The sequence below is a fragment of the Tachyglossus aculeatus genome, chromosome X3 (genome assembly GCF_015852505.1).
Source record: "Tachyglossus aculeatus isolate mTacAcu1 chromosome X3, mTacAcu1.pri, whole genome shotgun sequence".
In the NCBI taxonomy this organism is placed as follows: Eukaryota; Metazoa; Chordata; class Mammalia; order Monotremata; family Tachyglossidae; genus Tachyglossus; species Tachyglossus aculeatus.
The window spans coordinates 33,560,271-33,582,190 of NC_052099.1; the positions used below are offsets into that span (position 1 = coordinate 33,560,271).

The 21,920-nt window shown below is 47.7% G+C and overlaps 1 protein-coding gene across 1 annotated transcript; it reads left to right on the plus strand.

Annotated features, from left to right (window-relative positions):
- On the plus strand, window positions 1–18,073 carry SEC61B (SEC61 translocon subunit beta). Its single transcript, XM_038770397.1, has 4 exons — window positions 1–95; window positions 3,352–3,449; window positions 5,744–5,845; window positions 17,713–18,073. The coding sequence occupies exons 1-4, from the start codon at window positions 93–95 to the stop codon at window positions 17,798–17,800; spliced, it is 291 nt and encodes a 96-aa protein (XP_038626325.1). The 5' UTR covers window positions 1–92; the 3' UTR covers window positions 17,801–18,073.
- The last annotated feature ends 3,847 nt before the right edge of the window (window positions 18,074–21,920 follow it).

Sequence of the window (21,920 nt, forward strand, 5' to 3'; positions counted from 1 at the left end):
GGCGGGCAGCCCCGGCGGGGTCCTTGCGAGGGGGTGACGTCACCGCCCGCCGCCTGAGGTCTTTCTGCCGCCCGCCGCCTGAGGTCTGCAGCATGGTAAGGCGCGCGCGCACGCGTTTTTGCGCCTGCGCGCGCTTTGAGGGCCTGTGGGGGGCTCCCCGTTTCACTCTCCTTCATTCCTTAATATTTATTGAGCGCCTACTTCATTCATTAATAGGATTTATTCACTCATTCCATCGTAATAAGAATAATTATGGCCTTTATTAAGCGCTTACTAGGTGCCAAGCACTGTTCTAAGCGCTGGGGAGGTTCCAGGGTGGTGAGGTTGTCCCACTGGGGGCTCACAGTCTTCATCCCCATTTTACAGATGAGGAAAGTGAGGCTCAGAGAAGAATAATAATGGAGTTTATTAAGCGCTTACTAGGTGCCAGGCAGTGTTCTAAGCGCTGGGGAGGTCCCAGGGTGGTGAGGTTGTCCCACTGTGGGCTCACAGTCTTCATCCCCATTTGACAGATGAGGAAAGTGAGGCCTATGTGCCAAGCACTGTTCTAAGCGCTGGGGAGGTCCCAGGGTGGTGAGGTTGTCCCACTGGGGGCTCACAGTCTTCATCCCCATTTGACAGATGAGGAAAGTGAGGCCTATGTGCCAAGCACTGTTCTAAGCGCTGGGGAGGTCCCAGGGTGGTGAGGTTGTCCCACTGGGGGCTCACCGTCTTCATCCCCATTTGACAGATGAGGAAAGTGAGGCCTATGTGCCAAGCACTGTTCTAAGCGCTGGGGAGGTCCCAGGGTGGTGAGGTTGTCCCACTGGGGGCTCACAGTCTTCATCCCCATTTGACAGATGAGGAAAGTGAGGCCTATGTGCCAAGCAGTGTTCTAAGCGCTGGGGAGGTTCTAGTGTGATGAGGCTGTCCCACTGGGGGCTCACAGCCTTCATCCCCATTTGACAGATGAGGAAAGCGAGGCTCAGGGAATAATAATAATAATGGCGTTTATTAAGCGCTTACTAGGTGCCTAGCACTGTTCTAAGCGCTGGGGAGGTTCTAGGGTGATGAGGTTGTCCCACTGGGGGCTCACAGTCTTCATCCCCATTTGACAGATGAGGAAGTGAGGCTCAGAGAATAACAATAATGGCGTTTATTAAGCGCTTACTAGGTGCCTAGCACTGTTCTAAGCGTTGGGGAGGTTCCAGGGTGATGAGGTTGTCCCACTGGGGGCTCACAGTCTTCATCCCCATTTGACAGATGAGGAAAGTGAGGCCTATGTGCCAAGCACTGTTCTAAGCGCTGGGGAGGTTCCAGGGTGGTGAGGTTGTCCCACTGGGGACTCACTGTTCATCCCCATTTGACAGATGAGGAAACTGAGGCTTAGAGAATAATAATAATAATGGTCTTTATTAAGCGCTTGCGAGGTGCCAAGCAGTGTTCTAAGCGCTGGGGAGGTTCCAGGGTGATGAGGTTGTCCCACTGGGGGCTCACAGTCTTCATCCCCATTTGACAGATGAGGAAAGTGAGGCCTATGTGCCAAGCACTGTTCTAAGCGCTGGGGAGGTTCCAGGGTGGTGAGGTTGTCCCACTGGGGGCTCACAGTCTTCATCACCATTTGACAGATGAGGAAAGCGAGGCTCAGGGAATAATAATAATAATGGTGTTTATTAAGCGCTTACTAGGTGCCAAGCACTGTTCTAAGCGCTGGGGAGGTTCCAGGGTGATGAGGTTGTCCCACTGGGGGCTCACAGTCTTCATCCCCATTTGACAGATGAGGAAAGTGAGGCTCAGAGAAGAATAATAATGGAGTTTATTAAGCGCTTACTAGGTGCCAAGCAGTGTTCTAAGTGCTGGGGAGGTTCCAGGGTGGTGAGGTTGTCCCACTGGGGGCTCACAGTCTTCATCCCCATTTGACAGATGAGGAAAGCGAGGCTCAGAGAATAATAATAATAATGGCCTTTATTAAGCGCTTACTAGGTGCCTAGCACTGTTCTAAGCGCTGGGGAGGTTCCAGGGTGATGAGGTTGTCCCACTGGGGGCTCACAGCCTTCATCCCCATTTGACAGATGTGGAAAGTGAGGCCCAGAGAATAATAATAATAATGGCCTTTATTAAGCGCTTACTAGGTGCCTAGCACTGTTCTAAGCGTTGGGGAGGTTCCAGGGTGATGAGGTTGTCCCACTGGGGGCTCACAGTCTTCATCCCCATTTGACAGATGAGGAAAGTGTGGCCTATGTGCCAAACACTGTTCTAAGCACTGGGGAGGTTCCAAGGTGATGAGGTTGTCCCACTGGGGGCTCACTGTTCATCCCCATTTGACAGATGAGGAAAGTGAGGCCCAGAAAATAATAATAATAATGGCCTTTATTAAGCACTCACTAGGTGCTAAGCACTGTTCTAAGCGCTGGGGAGGTTCTAGGGTGATGAGGTTGTCCCACGGGGGGCTCACAGCCTTCATCCCCATTTGACAGATGATGAAAGTGAGGCCTATGTGCCAAACACTGTTCTAAGCGCTGGGGAGGTTACAAGGTGATGAGGTTGTCCCCATGGGGCCTCACAGTCTTCACCCCCATTTTCCAGATGAGGGAACTGAGGCCCAGAGAAGTCTTCTAGCCTGTGAACCCGCTGTTGGGTAGGGGCCGTCTCTATATGTTGCCAACTTGGACTTCCCAAGCGCTTAGTCCAGTGCTCTGCACACAGTCAGCGCTCAATAAGTACGATTGAATGAATGAATGAATGAAGCCTTCACACAGTCAGCGCTTGATAAATACGATTGAATGAATGAATGAATGAAGCCTTCACACAGTCAGTGCTCGATAAATACGATTGAGTGAATGAATGAATGAAGCCTTCAAAGCCCTACTGAGAGCTCACCTCCTCCAGGAGGCCTTCCCAGACTGAGCCCCCTTTTTCCTCTCCTCCTCCCCATCCCCCCCGCCCTCCCTCCTTGCCCTCCCCACAGCACCTGGATATATGTTTGTACAGATTTATTACTCTATTTTTCTTGTACATATTTACTATTCTATTTGTTGTATTTTGTTAATATGTTTTGTTTTGTTGTCTGTCTCCCCCTTCTAGACTGTGAGCCCGCTGTTGGGTAGGGACCGTCTCTAGATGTTACCAACTTGTACTTCCCAAGCGCTTAGTCCAGTGCTCTGCACACAGTAAGCGCTCAGTAAATGCAATTGAATGAATGAATGAATGAAGTGACTTGCCCAGAGTCACCCAGTTGACAGTTGGCGGAGCCGGGATTTGAACCCATGACCTCTGACTCCAAAGCACTTAAGTGCTTAGTACAGTGCTCTGCACACAGTAAGCGCTCAATAAATACGATTGATTGATTGATGTTTTGGCATTTTTCCGCAGCCTGGCCCCACGCCCAGCGGAACCAACGTGGGGGCCTCCGGACGCTCCCCCAGCAAAGCCGTAGCCGCCCGGGCCGCCGGATCCACCGTGAGGCAGAGGTGCCACCCTTTCCTCCACCCTCCCCATCCTCCTCCGCTGCATCCCTCTCCTCCCTCATCGTTGCATCCCTTTCCTTCCTGATCATTGCTCCCCTTATCTCCCTTATCTTGCCCGCCTTTCCTCACTGATCGTTGCATCCCTTTCCTCACTGATCGTTGCATCCCTTTCCTCACTGATCGTTGCATCCCTTTCCTCACTGATCGTTGCATCCCTTTCCTCACTGATCGTTGCATCCTTTTCCTCACTGATCATTGCATCACTTTCCTCCCTGATCGTTGCATCCCTCTCCTCCCTGATCGTTGCATCCCTCTCCTCCCTGATCGTTGCATCCCTTTCCTTCCTGATCATTGCACCCCTTTCCTCCCTGATCATTGCACCCCCATCTCCCTTATGTTGCACGCCTTTCCTCACTGATCGTTGCATCCTTTTCCTCACTGATCATTGCATCCTTTTCCTCGCTGATCGTTGCATCCCTTTCCTCACTGATCGTTGCATCCTTTTCCTCACTGATCATTGCATCCTTTTCCTCACTGATCGTTGCATCCCTCTCCTTCCTGATCATTGCATCCCTTTCCTTCCTGATCATTGCACCCCTTTCCTCCCTGATTACTGCATCCATTTCCTTCCTGATCGTTGCACCCCTCATCTCCCTTATCTTGCACCCTTTTCCTCACTGATCGTTACACCCTTTTCCTCACTGATCATTTCATCCCTCTCCTTCCTGATCGTTGCACCCCTCTCCTCCCTGATCGTTGCATCCCTTTCCTTCCTGATCATTGCACCCCTTTCCTCCCTGATTACTGCATCCCTTTCCTTCCTGATCATTGCACCCCCATCTCCCTTATGTTGCACGCCTTTCCTCACTGATCGTTGCATCCTTTTCCTCACTGATCATTGCATCCTTTTCCTCACTGATCGTTACATCCCTTTCCTCACTGATCGTTGCATCCTTTTCCTCACTGATCATTGCATCCTTTTCCTCACTGATCGTTGCATCCCTCTCCTTCCTGATCATTGCATCCCTTTCCTTCCTGATCATTGCACCCCTTTCCTCCCTGATTACTGCATCCCTTTCCTTCCTGATCGTTACACCCCTCATCTCCCTTATCTTGCACGCCTTTCCTCGCTGATCATTGCACCCTTTTCCTCACTGATCGTTGCATCCCTTTCCTCGCTGATCATTTCATCCCTCTCCTTCCTGATCGTTGCACCCCTCTCCTTCCTGAACGTTGCATCCCTTTCCTTCCTGATCATTGCACCCCTTTCCTCCCTGATTACTGCATCCCTTTCCTTCCTGATCGTTACACCCCTCATCTCCCTTATCTTGCACGCCTTTCCTCGCTGATCATTGCACCCTTTTCCTCGCTGATCGTTTCATCCCTCTCCTTCCTGATCGTGTTGCACCCCTCTCCTCCCTGATCGTTGCGTCCCTTTCCTCCCTGATCATTGCATCCCATTCCTTCCTGATTGTTCCACCCCTCATCTCTCTTATCATTGTACCCCTTTCCTCCCTGATTGTTGCACCCCTTTCCTCCCTGATTGTTGCACCCCTTTCCTCCCTGATTGTTGCACCCCTTTCCTCCCTGATTGTTGCACCCCTTTCCTCCCTGATCGTTGCACCCCTTTCCTCCCTAATCGTTGCAGCCCTTTCCTCACTGATCGTTTCATCCCTATTCTCCCTGATCATTGCATCCCTATTCTCCCTGATCGTTGCATCCCTTTCCTCCCTGATCGTTGCATCCCTTTCCTCCCTGATTGTTGCATCCTTCTCTCCCTGATGGTTCCACCCCTCACCTCCCTGACCGCTGAGCTTGGATCCCTCTAAGCTTTTTTTTTATTTTTAATGGCATTAAGAGTTTACTGTGTACTCCTCACTGGACTAAGCTTGTATAATAATAATAATAATTTTGGTATTTGTTAAGCAATTACTATGTAAGCACTGGGGTGGATAGAACAGTGCTTTGCACACAGTAAGCGCTTAGTAAGTGCCATCATTATTATTACAGGCAAGTCGGTTGGACACAGTTCCTGTCCCACTTGGGGCTCCCTGTCTCAGTTCCCATTTTACAGATGAGGCCAGGAGTGAAACGACATGCCCAGGGTCACACAAAGAAAGTGGCGGAGGCAGGATTAGAACCCAAGGCTCCCGACTCCTGGTTCTGGGCGCTTTCCATTAGGACGCACCAACTACAGCTCATAGCATTTGGGAGAGTGGGAATAAGATAGAATACGTGCCCTCGAGGGGCTTACGTTTTCCTTTCGACATAACTCATACTGCGATGTCTTTTCCTAGGAAAAATGCCAGCTGTGGAACAAGAAGCACAGGTCGAACCACTTCGGCGGGAACTGGGGGAATGTGGAGATTCTACACCGAGGATTCCCCGGGACTCAAAGTGTAAGTCATAGCTGAAGCAGAGAACGCAGTAAAAAAACAGGCAGCTTTCAAACAAATCTCAACGTCCTCTACGAATAAAGCATAAAGGAGATTGGCGTGTTTTGGGAGAGCGCCGTCTCCCATCACGAAGACACGGGGATCGTAAATACCTTCAAAGTCCTGGATTCCCTGAGGTAGAATGTTCGGCCACGGAGAATTAATAACAATAATAATAATAATGGCATTTATTAAGCGCTCACTGAGGTAGAATGTTCGGCCACAGAGAATTATTAATAATAATAATAATAATAATGGCATTTATTAAGCGCTCACGGAGGTAGAATGTTCGGCCACAGAGAATAATAATAATAATAATAATGATGGCATTTCTTAAGTGCTCACTGAGGAAGAATGTTTGGCCACAGAAAATTATTAATAATAATAATAATATTGATGGCATTTATTAAGCGCTCACTGAGGTAGAATGTTTGGCCACAGAGAATTCATAATAATAATAATAATAATAATGGCATCTATTAAGTGCTAACTGAGGTAGAATGTTCGGCCACAGATAATTAATAATAATAATAATAATAATGGCATCTTTTAAGTGCTCACTGAGGTAGAATGTTCGGCCACAGAGAACTCATAATAATAATAATAATAATGATGACATTTATTAAGCGCTCATTGAGGTAGAATGTTCGGCCACAGAGAATTCATAATAATAATAATAATAATAGTGTGGCATTTATTAAGCGCTCACTGAGGTAGAATGTTCAGCCACAGAGAATTAATAATAATAATAATAATAATGATGGCATCTATTAAGTGCTCACTGAGGTAGAATGTTCGGCCACAGAGAATTCTTCATAATAATAATAATAATAATAATAATGATGGCATCTATTAAGTGCTCACTGAGGTAGAATGTTCGGCCACAGAGAATTCTTCATAATAATAATAATAATAATAATAATGATGGCATTTATTAAGCGCTCACTGGGGAAGAATGTTCAGCCACATATAATTAATAATAATAATGATGATGGCATTTATTAAGCGCAAAGCACTGTTCTAAGCGCTGGGGAGGTTCCAAGGTGATCAAGTTGTCCCACGGGGGGCTCACAGTCTTCATCCTCATTTGACAGATGAGGTCACTGAGGCCCAGAGAAGTGAAGCGACTTGCCCAAAGCCACACAGCTGACAATTGGCGGAGCCGGGATTTGAACTCCAGACCTCTGACTCCAAAGCCTGGGCTCTTTCCACTGAGCCACGCTGCTTCCCCAATGGTAGTAACATTGCCCCCATGATTGATTTTCTTTTTTTCTTATTTTTTTTTTTAAATTCCAGCTATTTTTAGCTTGAGACGACCTGTTTGGGTAACAGCAGTTCATTCATTCATTCAATCGTATTTAGTGAGCGCTTAACTGTGTGCAGAGCACTGTACCAAGAGAAGCAGCATGGCTCAGTGTAAAGAGCCTGGGCTTTGGAGTCAGAGGTCATGGGTTCGAATCCTGGCTCCGCCAGTTGTCAGCTGTGTGACTTTGGGCAAGTCACTTCACTTCTCTAGGCCCCAGTTCCCTCATCTGTAAAATGGGGATGAAGACTGTGAGCCCCCCCATGGGACAACCTGATCACCTTGTAACCTCCCCAGCGCTTAGAACAGTGCTTGGCACATAGTAAGTGCTTAATAAATGCCATTATTATTATCATTATTATTACTAAGCGCTTGGGAAGTCCAAGTCGGCAACATCTAGAGACGATCCCTACCCAACAACGGGCTCACAGTCTAAAAGAGGGAGACACACAACAAAACATGTGGACAGCATAGAGAAGCAGCGTGGCTCAGTGGAAGGAGCCCGGGCTTTGGAGTCAGAGGTCATGGGTTCAAATCCCGGCTCTGCCGCTTGTCAGCTGTGTGACTTTGGGCAAGTCACTTCCCTTCTCTGGGCCTCAGTTATCTGTAAAATGGGGATTAAGGTTGTGAGCCCCACGTGGGACAACCCGATCACTTGGTATCCTCCCCAGCACTTAGAACGGTGCTTTGCACATAGTAAGCGCTTCACAAATACCAAAATTATCAATCAATCAATCAGTCGTATTTATTGAGCGCTTACTTTGTGCAGAGCACTGTACTAAGCGCTTGGGAAGTACAGATTGGCAACACACAGAGACAGTCCCTACCCAACAGTGGGCTCACAGTCTAAAAGGGGGAGACAGAGAACAAAACCAAACATACCAACAAAATAAAATAAATAGGATAGAAATGTACAAGTAAAATAAATAAATAGATAGAGTAATAAATATGTGCAACCATATATACATATATACAGGTGCTGTGGGGAAGGGAAGGAGGTAAGATGGGTAATTATGGGTAAGTAAGGAGGTAATTATGATCATTAAGCCCACCTGCAATGGACTTGCACATTGCACAAGCAATGTCAAGCACTAGATCAGTTCCTGAAAAGTAGACTAGGCATTCTGACCCTGCCTCAGTGTCCCCAAGGACAGAAAAGCCTGCATTTCAGGGGATCAGATAATGTTCTAGACGCTGAGCCCACTGTTGGGTAGGGACCGCCTCTATATATTGCCAACTTGTATTTCCCAAGCGCTTAGTGCAGCGCTCTGCACACAGTAAGCGCTCAATAAATACGATTGAATGAATGAATCCGGCGGGTAACTTGCCCCTCACCCTGGGGTCAGACAAGATAGACTCCCGGCTCCACCGGTGTGACTTTGGGCACTTCTCCGTGCCTCGGTGACCGCATCTGTAAAATGGGGGTGAAGACGGTGAGCCCCCCGTGGGACAACCTGATCACTTTGTAGGGACCGTCTCTATATATTGCCAACTTTTATTTCCCAAGCGCTTAGTCCAGCGCTCTGCGCACAGTAAGCGCTCAATAAATACGATTGAATGAATGAGTCTGGCGGGTAACTTGCCCCTTACCCTGGGGTCAGACAAGATAGACTCCCGGCTCCGCCGGTGTGACTTTGGGCACTTCTCCGTGCCTCAGTGACCGCATCTGTAAAATGGGGATGAAGACGGTGGGCCCCCCGTGGGACAACCTGATCACTTTGTAGGGACCGTCTCTATATATTGCCAACTTGTATTTCCCAAGCGCTTTGTCCAGCGCTCTGCACACAGTAAGCGCTCAATAAATACGATTGAATGAATGAATCCGGCGGGTAACTTGCCCCTTACCCTGGGGTCAGACAAGATAGACTCCCGGCTCCGCCGGTGTGACTTTGGGCACTTCTCCGTGCCTCAGTGACCGCATCTGTAAAATGGGGATGAAGACGGTGAGCCCCCCGTGGGACAACCTGATCACCTTGTAACCTCCCCAGCGCCTAGAAGAGTGCCGTGCAAATAGTAAGCGCTTCATTTTTAGACTGTGAGCCCACTGTTGAGTAGGGACTGTCTCTATATGTTGCCAACTTGTACTTCCCAAGCTTTTAGTACAGTGCTGTGCACACAGTAAGCGCTCAATAAATACAATTGATTGATTGATTAATGCCATCATTATAGGATAGAAGGGCACGTTTGCCCTCTCTCCCCTCTCCTCCTCCATAATCCAGGATGGCATCCTCGGGGCGGCCGCACAGCAACAGATTAGACGGTTTTGGCTTATTTCCTCATGCATCTCGTGCTGCTTGCGGGGGAGAAGGAGCCCCTCATCTAGCTGTGTCACCGTAAATAATGGGAGCGGCAGAAAACTGCAGGGGAAACGGTGTAATCCGATTATTCCGCCCTTGATTCTATTTCTCCAAGCCGCACTGGGAGAGTGAATGATGGGAGTGACCACTCGACTGGGAATTGGATCTCCGAGGGCGGGGAATGTGTCCCTTCGTTGTCGTGTTGTACCCTCCCAAGCGCTTGGCACAAAGCCCCGCACACAGTAAGCACTCAACAAATCTTTTTGCCTGACACCCTGCGCACTCACACAGGTGTGGTCGGGATTTGGACTCTGGGCAAGTCACTGAACGCCTCTGCGCCTCAGTTCCCTCGTCTGTAAAATGGGGGTTCGTCCATCTGTTTCACCTGTACAAATTTACTATTCTGTTGATTTTTATTTGGTTAATATGTTCTGTTGTCTGCCTCCCCCTTCTTCATTCATTCATCATCATCATCATCAATCGTATTTATTGAGCACTTACTATGTGCAGAGCACTGTACTAAGCGCTTGGGAAGTACAAATCGGCAGCATATAGAGACAGTCCCTACCCAATGAGAATACCTAGAATGGGGAGGCCGCTGGATAGACACAACCAGTCAAATAATTGTGATTCAGTTTATAAGCTCTCATGCCATTAGCAGATAAATCCAAGCTGTCGTACCCCACGTTAACACCATTCAGAACTCTATTCATGGAGTGGTCTGTGTGACCATTTTCCTAGTCCAGAACAAATAATTAAGCCTGAGATCCTAAGTTTTAAAAATGCACCTAATTTACCCTGCTTCAGAAATAAAATTCTCCCAGACTATGGATGTACCTGAACTGCAATTTACTCCATTAGTTCCAAAGTCCCTGTTTTAAACTATAAATTTCTTTATTTGCATAATATTCTAGTAAAGCTTCTTGTTTTTTCTCTCACACAAGGAGCTTTAGCAACCAAATTCAGAGATGTGCTACCCTCATTAATATAGCCAAGATGCTCACAGGCCCTAACGAATTTTATCCAAGGTGTATATTATGTAGGCAGCAGGAAACAGGTACATTCAACACCTGAAAAAATGTCCTTGTCCTTCACTTTTCTTGCACTGGAAAATGCTTTTGGAAATTCTTCTTGAGACTCCTACTCACTTTCTCCCCCTGCTCCTTCTCACCCCTATGAGAGGCACCAACAGACCCACAAGGATTCTGTTACGGAGGGCAGGAGACCTGGGTTCTAATCCCCACTCCACTACTTGCTTTGTGACCTGTCATTTATTCATTCATTCTATCGTATTTATTCATTCATTCAGTCATATTTATTGAGCACTTGCTGTGTGCAGAGCACTGTACTAAGCGCTTGGGAAGTACAAGTTGGCAACATATAGAGACAGTCCCTACCCATTCATTCAGTCGTATTTATTGAGCGCTTACTGTGTGCAGAGCACTGGACTCAGCGCTTGGGCAGTACAAGTTGCCAACATCTAGAGACGGTCCCTACCCAAAAGGGGGCTCACAGTCTAGAAGGGGGAGGCAGACCACAAAACTAAACAAAACATAATAATAACAACGATAATAATAATAATAATAACAATAATGGCATTTGTTAAGTGCTTACTAGGTGCCAAGCTCTGTTCTAAGCCCTGGGGGAGATAGAAAGTAACCTGTCTACAACAGTGCTTCGCACCTAGTAAGCACTTAACAAATGCCATTATTATTATTATCATTGTTATTATTATGGTTTAGTTTTGTTGTCTGTCTCCAACATTATTCATTATTATTATTATTATCGTTATTATTATTATTATTACTGCCCGCCATGACTACTCCCTGAGCCCCTCCTCTGCGGCTGCGCGCCCCGAAGCGTCCCCAGCTGCGTCTGCCCCGCGAGCCCCTTCTAGTACAGCGCTGTGCACACAGTCAGCGCTCAATAAGAGAAGCGGCGTGGCTCAGTGGAAAGAGCCCGGGCTTTGGAGTCAGAGGTCATGGGTTCAAATCCCGGCTCCGCCACCTGTCAGCTGGGTGACTTTGGGCAAGTCGCTTCACCTCTCTGGGCCTCAGTTCCCTCATCTGGAAAATGGAGATTAAAGACTGTGAGCCCCTTCCTTCCTCTCCCCCTCGTCCCCCTCTCCATCCCCCCCATCTTACCTCCTTCCCTTCCCCACAGCACCTGTATATATGTATATATGTTTGTACATATTTATTACTCTATTTATTTTACTTGTACATATCTATCCTATTTATTTTATTTTGTTAGTATGTTTGGTTTTGTTCTCTGTCTCCCCCGTTTAGACTGTGAGCCCACTGTTGGGTAGGGACTGTCTCTATATGTTGCCAATTTGTACTTCCCAAGCGCTTAGTACAGTGCTTTGCACATAGTAAGCGCTCAATAAATACGATTGATGATGATGATGATGATGTGAGCCCCACGTGGGACAACTTGATTACTGTGTATCTACCCCAGCGCTTAGAACAGTGCTTAGAACTGTGCTTTGCACATAGTAAGCGCTTAATAAATGCCATCAAAAAATAAATAAATAAATAAATACGATTGAATGAATGTTGGGCAGGGACCATCTCTATATGCTGCCAACTTGTACTTCCGAAGCGCTTAGTCCAGTGCTCTGCACACAGTCAGCGCTCAATAAATACGATTGAATGAATGACTGAATGACTGTGAGCCCCCCCATGGGACAACCTGATCACCTTGTAACCTCCCCAGTGCGTAGAGCAGTGCTTTGCACATAGTAAGCGCTTAATAAATGCCGTCATCATCATGAGTGCGAACCCCTGACCTTCCGACTCCCGGCCCCTGCTCTATCCACGATGCCGCGCTGCCTCTCAATTGTTGTGGGCAGGGAACGCTTCTACCAGCTCTCTCCGTAGTGTGCTCTCCCAAGCGCTTAGTACAGTGCCCTGCACGGGGTAAGCGCTTAGTAAATAGCACTGATGGAAATGTAAATCTGAGCCTGCAAATTAAGGTAGAGGGTTGGTGTGTGGGTGTGTAATTGTTGGGCCACTAGGGGGCTCTGCTGCTCTGAAGCTTCACCATTCAATCGATCAATCAATCAATCGTATTTATTGAGCGCTTACTGTGTGCAGAGCACTGGACTAAGCGCTTGGGAAGTCCAAGTTGGCAACATCTAGAGACGGTCCCTACCCAACAGCGGGCTCACAGTCTAAAACGGGGAGACAGAGAACAAAACCAAACATACTAACAAAATAAAACAAATAGAATAGATATGAACAAGTAAAATAAATAAATAAATAGAGTAATAAATCCGTACAAACATATATACATCTATACAGGTGCTGTGGGGAAGGGAAGGAGGTAAGATGGGGGGGATGGCGGGGGGACGAGGGGGAGAGGAAGGAAGGGGCTCAGTCTGGGAAGGCCTCCACAAATTTATATTTAGAATATATACTTTATTTAGAAGCAGCGTGGCTTAGTGGAAAGAGCACGGGCTTGGGAGTCAGAGGTCATTCATTCATTCATTCAATCGTATTTATTAATAATATAATAATAATGATGGCATTTATTAAGCGCTTACTACATGCAAAGCACTGTTCTAAGCACTGGGGAGGTTCCAAGGTGATCAGGTTGTCCCACAGGGGGGCCTGGAATGCCCCCAATCCCTCTGCCCATCCGCCAAGCTAGCTCTCTTCCTCCCTTCAAGGCCCTAGTGAGAGCTCACCTCCTCCAGGAGGCCTTCCCAGATTGAGCCCCTTCCTTCCTCTCCCCCTCATCCCTCATCATGCTGGAGAAGCAGTGTGGCTCAGTGGAAAGAGCCCGGGCTTGGGAGTCAGAGGTCATGGGTTCAAATCCCGGCTCCGCCAATTGTCAGCTGTGTGACTTTGGGCAAGTCACTTCACTTCTCTGGGCCTCAGTTCCCTCATCTGTAAAATGGGGATTAAGATTGTGAGCCCCCCATGGGACAACCTGGTCACTTTGTAAACTCCCCAGTGCTTAGAACAGTGCTTTGCACAAAGTAAGCGCTTAATAAATGCCATTATTATTATTATTATTATTATCCCCCTCTCCATCCCCCTCATCTTACCTCCTTCCCTTCCCCACAGCGCCTGTATATATGTTTGTACATATTTATTACTCTATTTATTTATTTATTTATTTTACTTGTACCTATCTATTCTATTTATTTTATTTTGTTAGTATGTTTGGTTTTGTTCTCTGTCTCCCCCTTTTAGACTGTGAGCCCACTGTTGGGTAGGGACTGTCTCTATATGTTGCCAACTTGGACTTCCCAAGCGCTTAGTCCAGTGCTCTGCACACAGTAAGCGCTCAATAAATATGATTGATTGAGTGATTGATTCACAGTCTTAATCCCCATTTTACAGATGAGGTGACCGAGGCCCAGAGAAGTGAAGTGACTTGCCCAAAGTCACCCAGCTGACAAGTGGCGGAGCCGGTATTTGAACCCATAACCTCTGACTCCAAAGCCCGGGCTCTTTTCCACTGATCCACACTGCTTCTTATTGAGTGCTTACTGTGTGCAGAGCACTGTACTAAGCGCTTGGGAAGTCCAAGTTGGCAACATCTTGAGACGGTCCCCACCCAACAGCGGGCTCACAGTCTAGAAGGGGGAGAGCTGGTCCAGCCTGGGATTATCTGAATTTGGAGGGGACAGAGGAAATCTCACGTTTTCGCTCCAGGACCAGTCAGTCAGTCATACGTAATAATGATTCATTCAATCGTATTTATTGAGCGCTTTCTGTGTGCAGAGCACTGTACTAGGCACTTGGGAACTACAGGTTGGCAACATCTAGAGACGGTCCCTACCCAACAGCGGGCTCACAGTCTAGAAGGGGGAGACAGACAACAAAGAAAACATATTAACAAAATAAAATAAATAGAATAAATATGTGCAAGTAAAATAAATAGAGTAATAAATATGTACAAACATCTATCCAGGTGCTGTGGGGAGGGGAAGGAGGTAAGGCGGAGGGGGGGGGGCGGGGAATGGGGAAAGGGAGGAGGGGGGAGAGGAAGGAGGGGGCTCAGTCTGGGACGATGGTATTTGTTAAGCGCTTACTATGTGCCAAGCACTGTTCTAAGCGCTGGGGGGATACAAGGTGATCAAGTTGTCCCACGTGGGGCTCACAGTCTTAATCCCCATTTTCCAGATGAGGGAACTGAGGCCCAGAGAAGTGAAGTGACTCGCCCAAAGCCACACAGCTGACAATTGGCGGAGCTGGGATTTGAACCCCTGACCTCTGACTCCAAAGCCCGGGCTCTTTCCACTGAGCCATGCTGCTTCTCTATTGAGCGCTTACTCTTACTTAGTGAGCACTTACTGGATGCAGAGCACTGTACTGTACTCTGTTTTACTTGTACATATTTACTATTCTATTTATTTTGTTAATGATGTGCATTTAGCTTTAATTCTATTCTGAGGACTTGACACCTGTCCGCATGTTTTGTTTTGTTGTCTGTGTCCCCCCTTCTAGACTGTGAGCCCATTGTTGGGTAGACTGTGAGCCCGCTGTTGGGTAGGGACCGTCTCTATATGTTCCCAACTTGTACTTCCCAAGCGCCTAGTACAGTGCCCCGCACACAGGAAGCACTCAATAAATATGATTGAATGAATGAATGAATAGGGACCATCTCTATATGTTGCCAACTTGTACTTCCCAAGTGCTTATTACAGTGCTCTGCACACAGGAAGTGCTCAATAAATATGATTGAATGAATGAATGACTAGGTGCCATCTCTCTATGTTGCCAACTTGTACTTCCCAAGCGCTTAGTACAGTGCTCCGCACACAGGAAGCGCTCAACAGTACGATTGAATGCATGAATGAATAGGGACCGTCTCTATATGTTCCCAACTTGTAATTCCCAAGCGCTTAGTACAGTGCTCCGCACACAGGAAGCGCTCAATAAATACGATTGAATGAATGAATGAATAGGGACCGTCTCTATATGTTGCCAACTTGTACTTCCCAAGCGCTTAGTACAGTGCCCTGCACACAGGCAGCACTCAATAAATACGATTGAATTAATGAATGAATAGGGACTGTCTCTATATGTTGCCAACTTGTACTTCCCAAGCGCTTAGTACAGTGCTCTGCACACAGGAAGCGCTCAATAAATACGATTGAATGAATGAATGAATGAATACTAAGTGTTTGGGAGAGTGCAATATCACAATATAACAGACACAATCCCTGCCCACAACAAACTTGCAGTCTAGAGGGGGAGACAGACACATGAATGAATAAATGACTTTTAGGCACATAAGCCAACATTTATGTTACCAACTTGTACTTCCCAAGCGCTTAGTACAGTGCTCTGCACACAGTAAGCGCTCAATAAATACGATTGATTGATCGATAAGCGCTGTGGGGATGGGAGAGGGGGTGGGTAAAGGGAGCAAGTCAGGGTGATACAGAAAGGGGTGGGAGAAGAGGGAAGGAAGGCTTAGTGAGGGAAGGCCTCGGAGTAACGCTTTGAAAAGAGGGAAAAGTGACTGTCGGATATCATCATCATCATCATCAATCGTATTTATTGAGCGCTTACTATGTGTAGAGCACTGTACTAAGCGCTTGGGAAGTACAAATTGGCAACATATAGAGACAGTCCCTACCCAACGGTGGGCTCGCAGTCTAAAAGATACGAGGAGGGAGGGATGTGAGGGAGGGGTTGGCAGGGAAATAGACGAGATGGAGGTACAGGGAGAAGGTGAGCATCAGAGAAGTGAAGTGTAAGAGGAGCGAGGAGAGGCGGGAGTTGCCAATTTGTACTTCCCAAGTGCTTAGTACAGTGCTCTGCACATAGTAAGCGCTCAGTAAATACGATTGATGATGGTTCCACCTCTAAGAAAGCTAGTAAATTGTGCCCAGGTGTTTTAAAATTTGCGTACTCACCGTGAATAGCGAAAGCCTGTCGGGTTAGTGGTGTCCCCAGTCCGATTGTTTATGGGCGAGCCTTTGAAAACCCCGCGTAGTCTGCATCCCCAAGAGGGTTAGGCGGCGTTAAGATTGTCTCTCGGGTGGCTCCGGTGACTCTTTCCCACACATTCCCAGTGGATTTTCATAGCCAGCTAGTCCCTCGGTGGTGTTCTTACGTACTTTCATCATCAACTGTATTTATCGAGTGCTTACTATGTGCAGAGCACTGTACTAAGCGCTGGGGAAGTACAAGTTGGCAACATATAGAGACGGTCCCTACCCAATAGCGGGCTCACAGTCGAAAAGACTTTCAGATCTGACGCTGGCTGCCTTCTTGCCTTTTCAGCGGGCCCGTTCCAGTGCTGGTTATTCCCGCACATTCCCAGTGGATTTTCACAGCCAGCTAGTCCCTCGGTGGCGTTCTTACGTACTTTCATCATCAATCGTATTTATCCAGCGCTTCCTGTGTGCAGAGCACTGTACTAAGCGCTTGGGAAGTACAAGTTGGCAACATATAGAGACAGTCCCTACCCAATAGCGGGCTCACAGTCGAAAAGACTTTCAGATCTGACGCTGGCTGCCTTCTTGCCTTTTCAGCGGGCCCGTTCCAGTGCTGGTTATTCCCGCACATTCCCAGTGGATTTTCACAGCCAGCTAGTCCCTCGGTGGCGTTCTTACGTACTTTCATCATCAGTCGTATTTATTGAGCGCTTACCGTGTGCAGAGCACTGTACTAAGCGCTTGGGAAGTACAAGTTGGCAACATATAGAGACGGTCCCTACCCAATAGTGGGCTCACAGTCGAAAAGACTTTCAGATCTGACGCTGGCTGCCTTCTTGCCTTTTCAGCGGGCCCGTCCCAGTGCTGGTTATTCCCGCACATTCCCAGTGGATTTTCACAGCCAGCTAGTCCCTTGGTGGCGTTCTTACGTACTTTCATCATCAATCGTATTTATTGAGCGCTTACTGTGTGCAGAGCACTGTACTAAGCGCTTGGGAAGTACAAGTTGGCAACATATACAGTCCCTACCCAATAGTGGGCTCACGGTCCAAAAGACTTTCAGATCTGACGCTGGCTGCCTTCTTGCCTTTTCAGCAGGCCCGTTCCAGTGCTGGTTATTCCCGCACATTCCCAGTGGATTTTCACAGCCAGCTAGTCCCTCGGTGGCGTTCTTACGTACTTTCATCATCAGTCGTATTTATTGAGCGCTTACCGTGTGCAGAGCACTGTACTAAGCGCTGGGGAAGTACAAGTTGGCAACATAGAGAGACAGTCCCTGTCGAAAAGACTTGCAGATCTGACGCTGGCTGCCTTCTTGCCTTTTCAGCGGGCCCGTTCCTGTGCTGGTTATGAGCCTTCTGTTCATCGCCTCCGTGTTCATGTTGCACATCTGGGGCAAGTACACGCGCTCGTAGACCGGCTTCATCCTCAACAAGTGCATCGTGGACCAAAAGCAGGGCTTAGATGAAGAAGGTTTCTGAACGCTAACTATCGTTGCAGGGGAGTCTTTAAAAACAAACAACCCCCCCCCCCCCCCAAATCTTTTTTTTTTTTTAATTTGACTCTAGCAAATGACCTTTCTAACTCACGATATCAAACGCGATTAATGGAGCCTTTTGATGACAAATTATTGACCATTTCTCTGTATCTGTAAGCTTCCCCGTATTGTAATAAAAGCATAAAAGGACCGTGTGCCCGTAATTCCGTCTCGCCGAACAGAACAGTATTTTTTGTATGCTAGGACTCTTTTTCTATCTTTATATCATTTTTGAATGAGCAGATTTGGATGGAAATTGCACCATCGAAAGCCGCTTCTCCTCAGGTGTAGCCTTTGGTGAGGCTAAATTGAGGTAGGGCTACCATGCACACCGAACTCCTGAGGCCAGTAAACTGTCAGCTTCCAGAAAAATTCAAGTTAATTAGGTTGGACAGAGTCCCTATCCCGCGGGGGCTCACAATCCAAGCAGGATTATTTTGAATAATCCATCAACAGACTGTATTTATTGAGCACTTACTGTGTGCCCCCAGTGAGCTCACCGTCTAGAGGGGGAGACGGGCATTAATATAAATAAATCAATAAATTACAGATAACGTACTTAAGTACTGTGGGGCGGGGGGCGGTGAATAAAAGGAGCAAATCAGGGCAACGCCATAGTGGGGGAAAAAAAGAAAATGAAGAATATTTGATGACATGATCCCTGCCCTTGAGGAGCTTATAATTCTAGTGAGTATTCCAGTTTTTGACTCATTTCCACAAATTCCACCCAATGACCGCCTACTCAAAAAAAATGCACTGCTCAGGAGACTGGAATCACAGGAGCACGGTCAGAATGGAAGATTTGAGGAAAACACAAGAGTGTGAAATGTTCTAGGCAAAAACTGGAAAAACACAAAGGGCACTTGGAGGCATTATTAGATAGTTTTTGTTTTTAATAGATGCTATTGAGCATTTACTACGTGCCAGGCACTGTACTAAGTGCTGGGGTGGAAACGCATTAATCTGGTTAAGCACATAGGGCTCATGGTCATAGTCCACATTTTACAGGTGAGGTAACTGAGGCACAGAGCGGTGAAGTGACTTGCCCGGGGTCACACAGCAGACAAGTGGTGGAGCCGGGATTAGAACTCAGGTCCTTCTGACGCCCAGGCCTGTGCTCTATTCACTTGGTCCCACTGCTGCTTAGTTGAAAAAGTAGAGAAGCAGCGTGGCTCAGTGGAAAGAGCCCGGGCTTGGGAGCCAGAGGTCATGGGTTCTAATCCCGGCTCCGCCACTTGTCAGCTGGGTGAGTCACTTAACTTCTCTGGGCCTCAGCTACCTCATCTGTAAAATGGGGGTTAAGACTGTGAGCCCCCCTTGGGACAACCTCCTCACCTTGTAACCTTCCCAGCACATAGTGCTTAATAAATGCCATCATTATTATTATTATTACTATTCTCTGTGCCTGTTACCTCATCTGGAAAATGGGGATTAAAACTGAGCCCCACGTGGGACAACCTGATCACCTTGTATCCACCCCAGTGTTAGAGCAGTGCTTTGCACATAGTAAGCGCTTAACAAATGCCTCATTATTATTAATCAGGTACAAACTGGAACAACAAACTCTTAATGTCTCACTGGACTGTCTAGGAAGGCTTATTGTCACAGATTAAAAACACGTGAAAACAGGGCTTGAGTTTCACTAGAAAAGGCTAAGAGAATTCCGACCAAAATACTAAATATTAATACATATTTTTTAAAGGGGGCAAAACTGGTGCCCCGAAGAGAAAAGCCAAGTCCGAACTGATGGCAAAGAGGCGAACGTCCACAGGGAAGGCGGCTGCCACACCTCCATCGCCGCTTCGAAGTAGATGCCAACCACCGGAGCGTGTTTTCTGCCCTCCGGCATGCGAGGCTGGGCAACCCTGCGGATTTCCCGGGCATCCGCGTTGCCCTTTCCACATCTCCACCAAAGAAATGTCTCCTCCAGGAGTCATTTCCTCTTCTCCCGCTCCCTTTCCCAGTGAAGGAAGGGCCACAGGCAGGGAATCCTTCCTGAGAAGAAGTCAGCCACCCCGGAGATAAATCAGGGCAGAAGTTGGGGCTGAATGGAAATCTGTGGGGGTCCCAGAGCCGCCGGTACCTGACAGGATATGGACTGGGACTTGGATTGCATTTATTTAATAGCATTTCCATTCCGGCCCAGTCGAAAACCGACCAAAAACATTTTCTGGTGCCTTTTGTCCGGTCAGACAATTGAATTAGCTAATCGCTTTGCTGCTCCCGTGCCACATGGCCGAGGGGAAGTTGCCGATTCCATTTTCCAATGTCCAGGCAGCTCCTCAGAGGGAAGGTGCCACGGAATCTAAATACAGAGGGAAGATAGTCGCGATAACGGGGCTCGCCAAAGTCAAATTTTACCCGCGTGTTGAATGAAAGACGATTCAGGGAGGATCCGTGGTGCCCGCACTCGAACGCACGTCCCAAGGAAGGCTGCAGTCAGGGAAGGGGCCAACCGGGCCTGGAATAAAGAAAAGAAAGGCCCGGATGGGGAAGAGGGAGAAGAGGAGGAGGTCACAGCAGACGTGGCGGAGCCGGGATTAGGACTCAGGTCCTTCTGATTCCCAGGACCATGCTTCTCATAAATCCATGGGAAGACTTGTTGAATGCAGTTGGCATTTCTCTCTCAATCGGACTGGGATTTGGGGGACGGGCAACAGAGGAAAGTGGGGGACGGGGAGGAGTCCATTTTTGTTTTCCCGGGACCCCGCTCCAAACTGGATGGACGCCCTTTTTTTTCGTTCCTGGTTCCTGCTGCATTTTCCTGCGGGGTTCATTTCCCCGGCTCCTACCAGCCCCCTTAATTTCTCAGCCGTATTGGTTTTAATTGCACTTTACCATCACAGTTTGGAAAACCGTCTTCTTTCCAGATTAAATTCTCATTTCTCTCAATTCAATTTACTTCTCGCCGATGCGGTTAAACTCTTTAAACTTGTCCCTGCCCATAATTTACAGCCCTTCCCAACCCACAGAGATTAATTCTAGTTATTTTCGCTCGAAACACTCGCCGTCACTTCCTTTCTTCTTTTCCATTAAGCTGGTGAGAGAATTGCAAGTCGCCACCCCTTGTCCCGGAGGCTATTTGAGGATGAGTATTCTGGCAGCTTCTAATCTGGGGAGAGAGAGAGAAAGACAGAAGGCAAAGGGGTCCAAACCTTCCACCTCGCTGTCCAGGAGTCCCTGCCTCAGTTTCCCTGGTCAAAAAAGGCTAGCATTCTGGCAGCTTCTAGTCTGGGGAGAGAGAGATAGAGAGAGAGAGAGAGAGACAGAAGGCAAAGGGGGCCAAACCTTCCACCTCGCTGTCCAGGAGTCCCTGCCTCAGTTTCCCTGGTCAAAAAAGGCTAGCAATGACCTATCACCACTGCTCACGAATTTTTTTTTTAATGGCATTTATTAAGCACTTACTATGTGCAAAGCACTGTTCTAAGCGCTGAATTTGCCAAGTATCTTCAGGAAAGAGCGCGGACGTAGGAGTCAGAGGTCGGGGGTTCTAATCCCGGCCCTGCCACTTGTCAGCTGTGTGACTTTGGGAGAGTCACTTAGTAATAATAATAATAATAATGGCATTTATTAAGCACTTACTATGTGCCAAGCACTGTTCTAAGCACTGGGGAATTTCCAAGGTGATCAAGTTGTCCCACGGGGGGCTCGCAGCCTTGGAGAAGCAGCATGGCTCAGAGGAAAGAGCCCGGGCTTTGGAGTCAGAGGTCAGGGGTTCAAATTCCGGCTCTACCAATTGCCAGCTGTGTGACTTTGGGCAAGCCACTTGACTTCTCTGGGCCTCAGTTTCCTCATCTGTAAAATGGGGATTAAGACTGCGAGCCCCCCGTGGGACAACCTGATCACCTTGTAATCTCCCCAGCGCTTAGAACAGTGCTTTGCACACAGTAAGCACTTAATAAATGCCATTATTATTATTATTATTATTATTAACCCCCCATTTTCCAGATGAGGTAACCGAGGCCCAGAGAAGTGAAGTGACTTGCCCAAAGGGGGAA

Coding starts and splice junctions, on each gene's coding strand:
- SEC61B (XM_038770397.1), top strand. Junction 3,450..5,743: donor GGATCCACCGTGAGGCAGAG/GTGCCACCCTTT, acceptor GTCTTTTCCTAG/GAAAAATGCCAGCTGTGGAA. Junction 5,846..17,712: donor GATTCCCCGGGACTCAAAGT/GTAAGTCATAGC, acceptor TTGCCTTTTCAG/CGGGCCCGTTCCTGTGCTGG.